The sequence below is a fragment of the Lonchura striata genome, chromosome 8 (genome assembly GCF_046129695.1).
Source record: "Lonchura striata isolate bLonStr1 chromosome 8, bLonStr1.mat, whole genome shotgun sequence".
NCBI lineage: Eukaryota > Metazoa > Chordata > Aves > Passeriformes > Estrildidae > Lonchura > Lonchura striata.
The window spans coordinates 5620139-5634627 of NC_134610.1; the positions used below are offsets into that span (position 1 = coordinate 5620139).

The 14489-nt window shown below is 40.4% G+C and overlaps 1 protein-coding gene across 1 annotated transcript in view; it reads left to right on the plus strand.

Moving 5' to 3' along the window:
* The window catches only part of LOC110480621 (von Willebrand factor D and EGF domain-containing protein), a 166571-nt gene that overhangs the window by 122697 nt on the left and 29385 nt on the right, over window positions 1-14489 (plus strand). The window contains 1 exon segment of the mRNA XM_077784840.1: window positions 7850-8704. Coding sequence (XP_077640966.1) covers window positions 7850-8704 — 855 coding nt within the window.

Consider the following 14489-nt stretch of genomic DNA (forward strand, 5'->3'; position numbering starts at 1 on the left):
TGTCTTTTTCTTTCTAAGTTGGGAAGAAAGTATAGGTACTTTTCAACCTACTTAGTTGAAATTGTGGAGAATTCCATAAAAGCATGATTTCACTGAGAGTATTTATACATGCTTACATGATTTTTAAATAGATTCATTACTGGTTCCCAGTAAGGCATAGTTCACTTTGTGTCTTGGCTTTCATATGTAAAATAACTCAATTTTTATATGTTTACAGCCCAAAACAATATAATTATTGTTTTAGACCATTTATTTCTTGAGTTGAATAAAGGAATTTTAGTAATTTATTCTTTACTATTTCTTTGCTGAAATACTTTGAAGTATTTCAGCTATTTTTTCTTTGAAGAAATATTATGGCTTTTCTTTTGAAGAAATGAACTTTCTTTATAATCTATTATTACTCCTCTAAAGGGTTCTACATAGATATTTCAGAATATTAGGCACTGATGCTTCAGAAATGATCTGCCTTAATTTAGCCTATTTTGTATATATCTATCAACCTGTTCATGCCATGAGAGAGTCTGAAGACCCATGAGGCATCATCAGATAAGAACACAGTTTCTATTAATTTTTCCATCTATCTCAGTTCTGAGAAGTAAAATATACTGTCAATTCTTGAATAGAAAATATAATTTGGTTCCATGAACTCTCTCTTAACACCACCTTTGTAGCTGCTGGAATAATGCAGTTCCAAGCTCCAATAATTGGAGGAGGCAGAACACAAAAGAGGAGGGGTAAAAGTTCAGAACTGAAAGATGGACAAGGGACAAGGAAAGGAAGGGTGATAAATCAGCACGAGGGGATTAAGTGGGAGATCCAGGGTGTATTTTGAAGTGCAGCCACACTTCTCTTCCTGTTTTCTTGGCTGGGAATTCAGAGGAAAGCACAGGAAGAGCCCTTCTGAAAGCAGCAGCAGAGAAGGGGTTAGACCCAAGGAAGCACGGAAGGAGATCTGGCAACAAACAGTGAGAGGAGCACGGCTCCTGTGCCAGGGGTGAGAGCACATCAAACCTTCTGAGATTTTCCAACCCACATGAGGGAAGTTTTCAATTAAATCTTGAAATAAAATGGAAGGTAAAAGAAGTGTTTGAGAAAATATTGTTTATAAAAACATAGCAGGTTTATAAACCTCCATAGGCAATCCAAAAAATAAAAAGATACTGATAAAGAAAATTGTTGGTGGAGAAGGGAAAAAAAAAAAATCCTTGTGTGGGGAGCATGCTCATATCTTTGCAATCAGTAATTCTTACACCATTTTAAAAATGTTGTCTCTGGTGATGCTGATGGTAAAATTTGTATTGAAAACATACAGGAAAAAAAGCACAAAAGAAATAAAGAAAACCCCCCAACAAATAGTCTGAAAATAAAGAGCTCAAAATACATTATTTTCCTCAAAGACCCATTTTTCTCTCATTGTGTTAATCACCTTCCTGCATTTTGCCTGTATATGATGTCCTGTTCTAAAAATCTTACTTGGAAAGTAGATCCACATAAGAGGGGGAAATGTAATGTATTAGGATCAATTTCATATTTAAAGCTGTTTTATCAGTTTCAGACCAGAGTGTCATACTAGGACTCCAGCTCATAGCCTAATAGTACTCTTATCTACCCAGGAGGCCAAAAAAGGAGCTGATCATTTAAATCTGTAAGAAATCTGGCTTTAATAAATACAAAGTAAGGCAGTAGTAGTGCCCCAAACTCTTTGTTCTTCTTAGTTTTTTCTGTCATGTAATCTTCATAATTACTCTTTAATTAATCCCCACAATATCTTAAACATCATGAAAGGTGTTTTTTTTTTTTTGTTTCTTAAACTCTAAATCACAAGGCTTTCTATTGAAAAAGTTTTACAAATAGAAAAATATTCCTTGTTAAAAAAGAGCTATACCTTAGCAAAATCTTTCTAACAATTGTTTTGTATTTGTCCAGTATGAAAGGGGTAATCTTTATGTATTCCTTGGCACATCTTGGATAAGACTGAAAACTTTGTCAAGCAGTCAGTAATATCATTTGTATCTTCATGAACTGTTTCTTTCCTGGCCAGCCATCTCAGAATCCCCATTTTCTTTAAAGACAGCAGTTAATGAATTGAGATGCCAATTATATTGTTCTGAAAACCCTGAAGAAAATGAGCTGCACAGTGATGCAAAAATGATAAATGACTTTTCATGTGACATAAGCAAACTCACTACGTCACACTCAGGTAATATTTTCTTGCATACTCACATAGGTTTGCAACATCCCAGACCTGGAAAAGGATCTCTTTGATAGCAAAGTCTAGACCCCCTCCCATTTGTGGGAATCATTTACTCTGAACACAGAAAGACTCCTAAACAAGGTTTACTGGGTGAGCTGGCTGAAAATCCCAGGTTTTCTCCTCCCCAGAAGTGTTGTGCTAAAACAGAATAATTTTGTACTTCATTGACACAAGGCAAATTTGCCTTGCAAATGACTGGTGTTAGAGAATTGTGCATGTGCAGCTGCAGCCACGTTGGCAAACAGAGTCTGGAGCAGAGGAGTTGTTATAATCAGAAGTGGCTGAGTGATGCAGAGTCCACAAACTATTCCCTGCTGCTCATGATTTTGGTAGGTGAAGGGGAAGAAAATTGCTCACCAGACAGCAACATCAGCGACACAATCTCATTTTCTATCAGGCTGAAAGAGCTCAGGGATAGTGAACTAGATGTTCACCTTTTAATTTCATCATTAAAGCATCAAGTGAGTAAATTTGCCCATCACAGAAGTGGTGGTTTGAGACAAGGACTGAATAATCCTGTACAGATGGAGAGAGAGTCGTGTGGCTGCTCTGCTCTGTGCTGAGCTGTGTGGATGTGAGGCACATCATATTTGACTTTCCACCTTTTTACAATAAAAAATATGTAAAGAAGCATTAGATCAAAAATTAAGCTCCTGTCTAAAATTACATTAAAAGCCCAATCAAAATGAGCCTTTGAAATGCTTTTGTTGAAAAAAAAAAAAAAATTCCTGGAAGTAACTCTTTTTAAACTTGGGAGGTTGAAGCTGTATTTCATTTAAAGGTGGTGAGGAATTTATTCTGGTAGTTACTGCTTGTGATTGTAGAAGAGATAGGGTGACTGGGAATTCCACCCAGCATCTAATATGGGGAACTTCTGGATGCTTAAGAGGAAGGAAGGGAGAATCAAAACTATGTTACTGAATATTTAGGAGAGGGAAGACATTAGAGTATCACTGGATGACAAAACAAGAGATGTAGGAATTAAACACACTCTAAGTAGAAAAGAAAGTAATGCCAGAATATAATAATATAAAAAAGGAAACTAAGAGTTGATGAAAAAAAAACAGACTTTCCCTGGAGCATCCTATTGACAGCTATTCTTTTTCCCCTTTTCTCGCTCAGTAAATACAGAAACAAATATTAACAGGGAACCATACAGAGGGAAATGGGAATATCCTTAGCACTCTAGTAACAAGACTTCTTAGACCAGTGTAATTTTTCTGTTCTCTCTTGACATTTTAAATAAGATTTATGTGCTGGTAGATGTCTCAAATTTTAAATGATGACCCACACAGTGTAATATGTCAAAAGAGCATTTCTCTGCCAACATTCTTCTGAATGAGAAATGGGCTGGACAGCAGGTACTACTAAATGTTAATAGCTCTAAAACTACACAAATTGTAAATTTATTGAATTGCGTTAATAATGAATCCTTAAACTGTTCACAGAATTTCAAAGGAGTTGTAGCTCGAGCAGAATTAAAGGTGCCCATAACCCTCTGAAGTGACAGGCAGAAGTGGCCACACCAGAGGAGTTTAAGGAGAAGGAACCAGTCTGAAGAGCAGACTGGTTTGGGCATTTTATTAGATTAAAAGAGAAGCACTTGAGATTTCATGGTGATGCTCAAGTCATTACATAAGTAAAAGGTTACACTCATATTTAAAACCCAAAAGGAAAGTTTTTAACCCTAAAAGCTACAAAGAGAAGCGTGGCAATGGAAAGGTGATAAATACTGATATCTGCAGGCAGTTAAGTGTTTGAAGTGTCAGCTGCCAGTTTTGGTCAGGATGGGGCTGTCTCCAAGGCACGTGCCTTGGGAAGAACAGTGTCAAGTCAAAGCCCAGCAAAGATGTGAGGGAACAGCACCAGGGAATGTGGCAACCAACCTTGTGCACTGCTTCACTGGGAGCAGAAATAGTTGAGGTCAGAAAGGGACATGGCTGCTCTTCATTCAAGCCTGGATCTGGTCTTTTTTTGAAAGATTGTAAATGTAAAAAAAAAAAAAAAAAAAAAAAAAACCATCTCCAAACAAACAAACCATAAACTCAGAAAAGAAAAAATATATTGGATTTCTTTTCTGTTTCAGAATGTTGATATCTCACCCTGGGTTTAAGAGATGTCAAGTACCTTCTCTGTGAATGGCTGTTTTCACCAGCTGAAGTGGTCATTTTTATTCCCTTGGCAGTGATCTGGATCCTACAGATTTGCTGTGCCTTAGCAACACGGTGATGGCACTGGGGAACCAGGGACAGCCTGTGACAGCTCTGATTTGTGAAATCCCAGTGTGAGACCCTGGGAGAACCAGAGGCTGGAGGGTCACAGGCTGGGGGACTCCTGCACTACCTGGGTGGGAAGTTCCCTGGTGTCCAGTTGGATGAAGGATGTTAAACCTGGCTCTCAGAAATTTGCTCTCTGTCACTCTTGCTGTAGTGTTTCCCAGAGGGGGACAGAAGAGGAATCTGTGTTTTTGGGACCTGATCCATACAGGAATGATGCTCACTTATAGTGCATAAATAGAGCAGAGGTGCTGCCATGCCCAGCTGGAGCAGAGCAGCAACATCTCAGTCTCTCATCTACTTCTGTGAAAAATAAACTCAGTTGTTCCACTGCCGCCCGTTTCCCCATTTGTATGGGCAGAAATACTGACAGGTAGTGAAAATCTGGGTTTGTTCCATCGTATAACCTTGAGCACTTCACCTTGTGGGGTTTTTGTGGTGATTTCACCCAGTCCAATATGCAATCACGTGCTGGCATAGAAGGCAAAAACAGATTCACACAATCACAGTTTGCATTGATAATGGCTTACACATTTGAAGATATTGATCAACAGCAAGGAAAATAAATTGAAGTAATGCAGGATTTGAGAAAGCTGCTGACTACAGACAATTGAGTCTGCATTCTTTTGGTTTGCATTCTTTGTTTTAGCTTATTTAGATACTTGGAAGGCTGAAGAAAGAAATTTTCAGGTATTCCAGAAAAAAATCTATCATGTTCTTATGTAAACTAAATTGCACACCATCAATACAAGCAAAAATCTGAAACAGTGAAAGCTGAGAGGACACTCTGGTCAACACCCTTGAATGACACCAATATCTTCTGAAGTTTAGTCACCTTGCAGACTGGCTGAGAAACCTTTATCAGTATATATATCTTAATTAATGACCAACAAAAATGTGCCACTACTCTTCAGTGGTAGCATTTGAGATGTAAAAATTACCTTATCACAGAAATACTCCAAAAATATGCTCCCCCATATAGGGAAAGATGAAGTTTATTTGAAGGATGGGTATCTCACCTCTATTATCTGCTAAAGAAATAAAAGATTTCCCTTTCTCAGGTAGTCAGTCTGATCCCCTTACTAGTTACTCAAATTTAATTGGGAGGAAAACCCATTTAATTATGACACAGTGGAAGGAGCTCAAAGCTATAATCAGGGCTCATTTTGGAAATTTGTCAGAGAGGTCATTCAGCCCTTCACTGTCATTCCTGTTGATTTCTGGTCCCTGAATCAAATTTTCTAAGGGCTATAATGATCATCTATTACTGATAATTTTCTGTGGAGATATTTCTTTCCTCTTTCTCTCATTCATACATTTTTAAAAATCCTTTGACTTCTCCTATTCTCACATGCTCTTTTTGCTGATGTCCTCCTGCTTCATCATCTCTGTTCTTCCATTCTGTGTCCCTCCTCATTCAGCAGCCTTACTTTGGATACTGAAATCCACGTATTTGCCTTCTGCTCCACTAAATACCACGGATTTACCTGCTGATGGCCACAGCTCAATCCAGCGCCATTGTAAATCTCCAAAACATTTTGCTTCAGGGCAATAGCAACTCATCAGCTGCCAGCAGAATGACACTATTTATCAGCCAAATAAACACTGCTTTGGCTGCCAGGATTTGTTTTGGTCCAGTCAATGCCCTAACTTTCATCTGACCCTTGCCAAGCATCTGAATCTCTTTCTTTGCTAACTACGGTTAAGTTCTCCATCAACGGGAGTTTTTAGAAAGTGATTAATATTTATATTAAAAAGAAAGAGGTGCATCCTGCATGGGGTTAACCCCAGAACCAAGCAAGGATAGTTGTTCAGGATCCAATATATTCCATATCCTACAGAGCGAGTATGCCAGAACCGGTTAAAAATAGCCTCTTCCATTCATTAGCGTCAGCAGATGGCCATTAATCTTCCTGAAAGTATTGATTCAAACTACTCGTCTCCACTTTCAAGGCCCTTCACAGAGTCCCCTCTGCCCATCTATCATCCCTCCTTACACAGCTGAAAAGGTGGCTGGCTTTGGGACAAGTGGGTGACAGAAACAAACCGGCTGCTCCCTCGCGCGCTGCCCCTGACGCCTGCAGGGAGCTGCACACAGCACCAGCAAAGCTCAGACATTTGTCTCCTTTAAAAGCTTTCCTAAAACTTCCCTTTAGGAAGCATTCCAGAGTCACCCACTGGCATGATGGCACTGGAGCCTCTCCAAGGCACGCTCTTGCCAAGGGCCGTGTTGGCACTGTGTGTTTCTCCACCTCCAGCGTCTGTCTGTGCCAAACTCTGGTGTTCTGTCTCCTTGACTCGAAGAGCTGGAGTGTAAACTCTCTGAGTTATGCCCTCAGAGCATTTCCCAGCACAGCATTGCACTACAGGCAGATAATAAGAAGCAAATCCTGGCTCAGGAGGTCAAGAACTGGAAGATTCACCACAAAAAAAGCGCACAGTACCAAAACCTCCTGGACTAGTGTAAGCCAAAATTAGTAAAGCAGCACGGCAAGTTTTTGCTTGGCTGCAATTTAACCCATGCTTGAAACCAGGGTCCTCATAAGACAGGAAAGCTAGACAGGACAAACACACATCGAACCAATATGGTTAATCCAACGTTCTCCGTTTATTATAGAAAAGATGGCAGTTTATATACACTTCTGTATAGTTTACAGTTTACAAAGGCACTCTCATTGGCAAGCGAACATTGTTTGTCTTTGTCTTAAGGTGATCTAAACCTCACACTATAAACCTGTACTACTTCACACCCGGACAGCCCAGTGCTCCCCATCACACCTGAATACAATTTCTAACTGCGCCACAAACTCTTAATTTCTAACTGTGTCACAAACTCTGAATTTCTAACTGCGCCACAAACTCTTAATTTCTAACTGTGTCACAGGCTGAGGGCCTCACAAGGCCCAGATCTGAGGCCTAGACTGGAGTAGCTCAAATCTCATTCCAGACATAAATCATGCCCTCTCTCTCTCTCAGAAATTCTGCAACACGTGCATTTCAGCCCAGTGCTGCAACTCAAATAATGCCTGGCCTTCCCTGAGACTTGCTACCAAAATATATTTCATGTGGTTCATGAATGCCACCCTTTGAGAGTCATCAGTGCAGTTCCTTGTGTATCAGTGCTGGTGTCACCCTCAGCAAACAGCCCCATGTAATTTCTAAGCCAGTTGGCATAAACCTACCTGAATTATCTGATAATTAACTCTTTTACTTCTAGAACTGATGTTCTGTTGTTTGCTCCAAACACAAGGGTTCACTGTGGTTCCTTTCAATTCTAGACCAGCAAATTTAGCTAATATTTATCTTCCTTCTGCCCTAGTTTCAAGATCTTTCCAAAGCCATGTGGACTTTTCTGGAAGAAACATTGAAGATGCTAGAGGCTCTCACCAAGAAGATGCATCCAAGACATCAAGAAATGTATTTCCCCTTCTTTCTCAACCCCAAGTTCCAAGACAAGATATTACATTCCTTTTGGAAAGAAACCCCACAGCCATTCACACTCCATCCCTTACAATGGAAAGGGAGACTTCCCAGGCTCTGATGTCACCAGAAAAACAACCTGACATGGAGTTCACAGCACCTGAGAAACAACATTTCCTTGAGAAAAGTGGCACGCCCACACCCCTTCTGCATGAGGAGCCAGAGCCCAGAGCCCCAGGTGTCAGTGTGACCTCCCACCCTGCTCTCCGTGTTAGGCAGCACAAAGAAGCTTCAGCATGGACTGTTCCTCCTCATCCCAACACAAATCCAGGTTCATTCCCTGCAATCTCACAGACTCATTCCAGGCATGGTTATTCTCCCAGGAGATGGCCCGGTCGGGTCTCAGTCTTGAGGAACAAACCAGCCCAGGGTTTCCCAGCAGAGCAGCCCAGAGCATCTCTGGGCACGCATGGGCTGGGCCCTTCCCGGGATGCTGCATCCCGGAGCGCTGCTGCCCCAGCAGGGTTTGCTCCTGGAGCAAGGCTCCCAGCTCCCAGCACAGCAGCCAGGAAGGTGCTCAGCAGAGCAAGGGCTGCTCTGGAGCTGCCAGGAACCAGCAGTGGGCTGCAGCACAAAGGGCTGTGTGCTGACCTGCCGTGCTTCACCGGAGTGCAGTGCGAGCCAGCTGGAGATGGGGAGTTTCAATGTGGTCCTTGTCCCCCTGGGTACAGAGGTGATGGAATTACGTGTGAAGGTAAGGGAGAAAGTCCTCTTTAAAATTTTCTAATAGCTCCAAATCTAATAATTCTCCAAAGTAAAAGTTGGTTTTTATTATAAATTTGGATATTTTTGTGGCTGGGACCATTCCATTTTCAAAAGCAATTATATTTAGAAATAATAAATAAAACCTATAGCTTTTAAGCTGCTCTTTCTGCTTACAAAAATGACATATTTATTTGATACCATCTAATCTATTAAACCCAAGGACTGATTGTGATCTTGCTTAATACCAGATTGATTCTACTAAAGTCATCACATTCAAAACCATATAAAATTTCTGTGAGAAAGAGTAAAATTGATTCTGCTTCTCTATACAGCACATTCTAGGAAAAATTAATTTTTTAATATCTTAAAAATTACCTGTAAATATCTATCTAATATCTCAAATATGAAACTGAACTTGTCATCTGAAATGTATAGCACCAGAAGGTTTTCACAGTATATTGAGTTATTTATTAGGCACCTGAGAATCCCTCCCTAAAACCATAGGATTATATACTTTGCTGAAGCAATGAATTCCCTGACTTTGCCATCATTAATCACACCTTTTGCTGACATCCCTCTGAGAAGTTGATATCTTAACTGGCCTTCCACCACACAAAGCAAAAGTATTTGTAAAATTCATTCCCCCCTTTCTCGTCTGGTCTCTCATTCCTCATGCACAGAGCAGGGGGGTCTCAGCCATGATGTAATGGGAAGGACCTTGCAGGGATTCCTTGCTGTAAGCCAGGCTTTGTAGGGGTGTGAAGCCCCCAGCACTGCTGCAGCTCTCTGAGCTCAGAGCACTGTTGGAGATACAGAACAAGATGTACAAGAAAAGGTTTCTGTAATCTTGAGCACTTCATTTTTTTTCCTTTCTGCACCTTTCTGAAATGCTGCTCCTAAAGAATTCTTTAGAGTCACATAGCACAACAGAGGTTGTCTTTAACTTCTGTTTTATACCTAGAGATGGAAAAGCACCAAACAGGTTCTGGTATTGGGAAGCTCAAAGCAAGTCTGGCCACAGAGAGGCCTCTCCTCAAAGACCACTCCCATGTACATAAGAATATTTACAGTCTGGACACAAGGCTGCTGTGTGTTTAGCAGACACATCAGTATAGTCCTTAAAACATAAATCTACCTTAAAATGTAAATCTGTCTCTGCCTTTTACTTGTGAGATGTTTCCCTCAGTTATTGGTATTACTGAAAATCTCCCTGGAGAGTCCTTAGGATGAAATACTTTATTACCAACATCATTCTGCATCTTGAGCCTTGATGACACGATGAACAAACATCCCCTTTTTTGTCTCTTGTCACCACCACGACACCTGACTCAATAATTAACTTGTCCCTTCCCTTCTCTTCTCCACCCTGAGCCCCCTGCACACCTGCACTGGAGCAGAGCCAGTGCTGTGAACAGCACCCATTGTACCTCCAGCCGTGGATGTCTCTTCCCATGGCAGATGAAAGTGCTTCATCATGACAAACGAGGTTGAAAAATGAGGGTAATTTCTTGGATTAAGGCCTGTCACAACCTCAGCCATCAGCACCTTAAGATGCCCACACTGCACCAACTCTCCTCAAGACAGCAGTGTCCTCTGAGAATGGGAGGCACAATATTGGGAAAAAAAAATCAAAGTTTAGATGAGTCTAACATTTGCAAAATCTCCAGGCTTCAACATAACATCTTTGGCAAGCAAGCAAAAATGTCAGGAGACTCAGACTCTATTGATAGTTGTCACCATCTTATTTCATATCAAAATTCAACAATATAAAAGAACCAGCCCGCTGATAGCAAGTTTTAATACCTTTGGATCTTGAGGGGATGTGACCTTTGTTTAATAAGAATGTCTGAAAATAATCTAAAATGAGAATTACTTCACCAATTGGTATGTATGCTGTGATAGAATACAATTCACTTTTTTCCAAATGTGCAGATTCAAAACCAGGTTTGGAGGACTAGTAGGAAAAAAACATCAGCATAAGCAGCATCCTGAAAACTAATTTCTTTCCTAAAGTATATCATAACACATTTTATATCTTTAATATTATTATCCCTCTGGACAAGCCACTCAGTCTCTCTGTCACAGTTCAGCTGGAATTCCTCTCCCTCTGCACTGGGGGTCACAGACACACAGGACCACAGGATGGAAGAGACCCCTGGGGACCATCAGGTGTAACCTCCTACCCTCTCTTGGAAGAACACAGCTAAATGTCAGTGTGTTTAGCTCATATTCAGACATCTGAGATATTTTCAGAGTATTTCAGCAATTTCCATTTGGATCACTCCCTTCACTGCTGACATCTGCGTTGCCTGTCAGAAGCAGAACCCTGCTTTTGCTCTCCTGCTTTGGTGTAATAAGAATTACAGATTATTTTCCTTCTGTCAGCATCTACATACTCTGCAGGTGAGGGGAGATGAAACACTTCCTTGAGGCTCTGCAGCTCTTTCCCCTTCCTGCACAAAGGCAATAGGACTTTTTTTTTTTAGTAGCCAAATATTAAGACTTCACAGCCAAACAGGCCAGCTTGAAATCTTCATTTCAGAGCAGTGTTTTGGAGACAGTCAGCATCACCTACACAAAAATAAAAAATAAGTGGGGGAGTAAAGGCCTGCTGTAGTCCACTGGATTCTCCCACATTTTCTCTAGCAGAAAATGCTCTCTGGCATTTCTGGAGTAAGCTTAGCCAAGCATTCCTCTGGTGATGAGGGAGCTTGCTAAATAGCTAATTTTCACTCTGAGTGCTGCTTCCAAGGATATCTGCAGTAAAACCAATGCATTGGTACAGTCTCCTTCTAGCAGTTTTTGGGACAGCACGAATCACCTGCCAAAGAGCACTGCAGGAGCATCAGAGCACAAACAGGGCTTTACACATTTCAGCTCCACGTGCCAGTTGAACAAAAACCTGGCACTGTAATAATGCAGAACGAGCCCAAACAGGATTGATATCCGATATCAGCCTTTCTGACATTTTGTCTGATGTGTGACAAGTGGCACATGTGCTGCAGTGATTTGTAACACTTGGAGCTATCACTCTGAAATATTTGTTAGTCTTGGTAGTCACCCTAGAGCAGTTCCTTGTCATCCTGCCTCTGTTCCCACTCTACCAAGGTGCACAGGTTGAGTGCAACTTGCAAAGCTGTTGCATCTACTGGACAAGGAAAAGGGAAAAGTGCTGTCCTTTCCCTGGGCTCAGCTCGTTCCCCAGGGTCTGTGCACATGGCACTGCCTGAGAGCAGCTCTTGTACTCCTGGAGCTCCTTAGGGTGCCCTAAGGTGGAACATTGCCTTCCCATTTGATAACAGAATTGAACTGAATGAAAAATTCTGCTTTGGGTATCATTGTTGGGCTTCTTTCTGAGAGGCCTAGACCTGAAAACTGATGGAACATAAGGATTTAAACCAAATTTCTCATCATCCTTTTTGTTGTTGTTGTTGTTGTTGTTTCCCAGACTCCAACCTCCTTTGATAGGGAGTTTCTGGTCACTAAAACTGCACTATTAAAAAGTCAGCCTCCATTTAATAGAATACATTAAAAACATTTTGGATTAGGTTGACAGTTAAGGAGTGGTATCCTTCTGGTATTTCAGCTGTCATAAAAGACTCTCAGCACTCCTGTCAAAGATAAAGTTATAATATTTTAGAAAAATATTCTTAAGAAGGTGAACTCAGTAAAAATCTGGAATATTTAATTGGCTTTGTACAGTATTTTCAAAGAGAAGGAGATGTCTGGAACAATGGGAAGTCTAGAACAGTGGGAGTGATGTTTTCTGCTCAAGAGTTAAGAACACAGCATTGCCTTGACATTACAAAACCACTTTTCAAACCAAAAAAATTTCAAAATACCAGAAGAGGTGGAGTAGTTGGGAAAGTATTGTGACTTCAGCATGTACAGCTGCATGAAATGAGCAAAAAATTTGATGGCTCAAGTTTTTTTTTTTTTACATTTTGCACCCAAAAAGATCTACCATATCAAACCAAAATTCCTTTCCCTATGTCCAATAGCTGCCAACTGCATTTGTCTGGCAATATGTGGGAAAGGTAGAGGGATACTGTCTGGAACAGCTTCTCAGAAATTATGGTCACGTGCTCCAAAACACCAAGGTGATGCCTTGGAACTTGATCCTGTTCACTCTTTCCAGGTCACGTCTGATTTCACAGTTTTCTATCCTAAAGTCATATTTTTCTGAAGGACCTCATTATTCACTTGTTCTTTGCACAAAAGCTCTTCTATAACTTTGTTTATTTATCCCTGCATCTTTTTCTGCATCTTTTCCACTTCTACTGTAGCTTTTCTGAGCTGAGGGCTCAGACCTGCCCATGGTATTTAAGATGGAGCTCACCATGGATACAGGCCATAAGGAAGTCTGCTCCTTTCTTAACAATTCCTACCACTTTATTTGGGTTTTTTTGGCTGCAGATGAGCACTCAGCTGACATTTCACAAAGGAAAATGCATTGGTACAACCTAGCCAGAGCTGGTGCCTGCATTTGTATTCCCAGTTTATTCAGTCAAGTTTCTCTTGTTAATATTCCAGTTGCTATGATGGACATTTCTCTCACAACAGGGCTCCCAGACTGCTGGACTATTTAAATGTGCAATAAGTTAATTTAATTGCAGTAACACATGGTTTAATCCTATGCTTCATTTCATTTATCTGTGTATCTTACATGCAAAAGAAACACTTCAATGCACAGCTTTCCAAAAGAAAAAACAACAACTGAGGAACTTTCCCTTTTTCCACTTCACCCTTGTGCTGAAAGCATTAAAACTTCATCTGCACATTTAGGAAGTTAGGTTAATGTATCTTTGAAAGGAAATGAATAATGTAGAATGAAACAAGGTGGACTATGCTCCCTTCAGTGAAGTCTGTCCTGATCTGACTTTGGTGCAAAATTCTAAGCAGGCAATGCTCTCACAGCTCCAAACCTGGCTTTATTTGCACAGACCAGAGCCTCACGTGGGGATGGCACAGGGAGTTACTCACTGTGGGGATGCCAAGCAATAACTCTGTCCTGGAAGATATTTGCTGATTAGGCTACGGAAAATAAGGGAAACAACAGAGCATCTGGTATTCCTGAGTGCCCCTGAAGTTATTGCAGAGAAACTTATAAAAACTGTACAATCTCATTTTAATGGAAAATAGAAGTTTGGGGATATTTCCCAAAAAGCCTTTTCAAAGGAAATAATAATGCACTTCTCCATTTTCACCTCCAGATTTTAAATTGTAAACATAAACATACATACACTTGACAGCAAGATTGACCATTTGCAGCAATGTTTTCCTCTTTGCTGTTATTTTTCCCAAATCACTTTATTTTATCCAAAACCACTTAATATAAAAACACCGCAATACCTTTCTAAAATTTAGCAAATGCTCTTGGAAAAAAGTATTCATTTCAGAAGATGAAAGATAGAAGTTTGGGAAAATAATTTGACATAAGCAGTATATTTCTATTACAGTGGGAAATGTTTTTTAAGTGAATATTACTCTTACTCTCACAGAGGAGCCAGTGTTCAATTTTTATCTTTTGCTATTCACCAGTAATAGAATGTTTAAAACATTTTACTATTAAATGTCACCGTAAGAGCTAAATGTTTTAATATCCAAAATACCATGTTCTTTTCTGACAGTTCAGATGCATCTCAGAATGTGCAAAGGCCAGATGGAAAGTGTTCCATTCACATGGACACACTTGCTTTAAGTGCTACACGAACCACACTGAAATAAAGCGAAATACGCCTGAATGTCACCGTGCTTGGCACAGCACTTAGGCA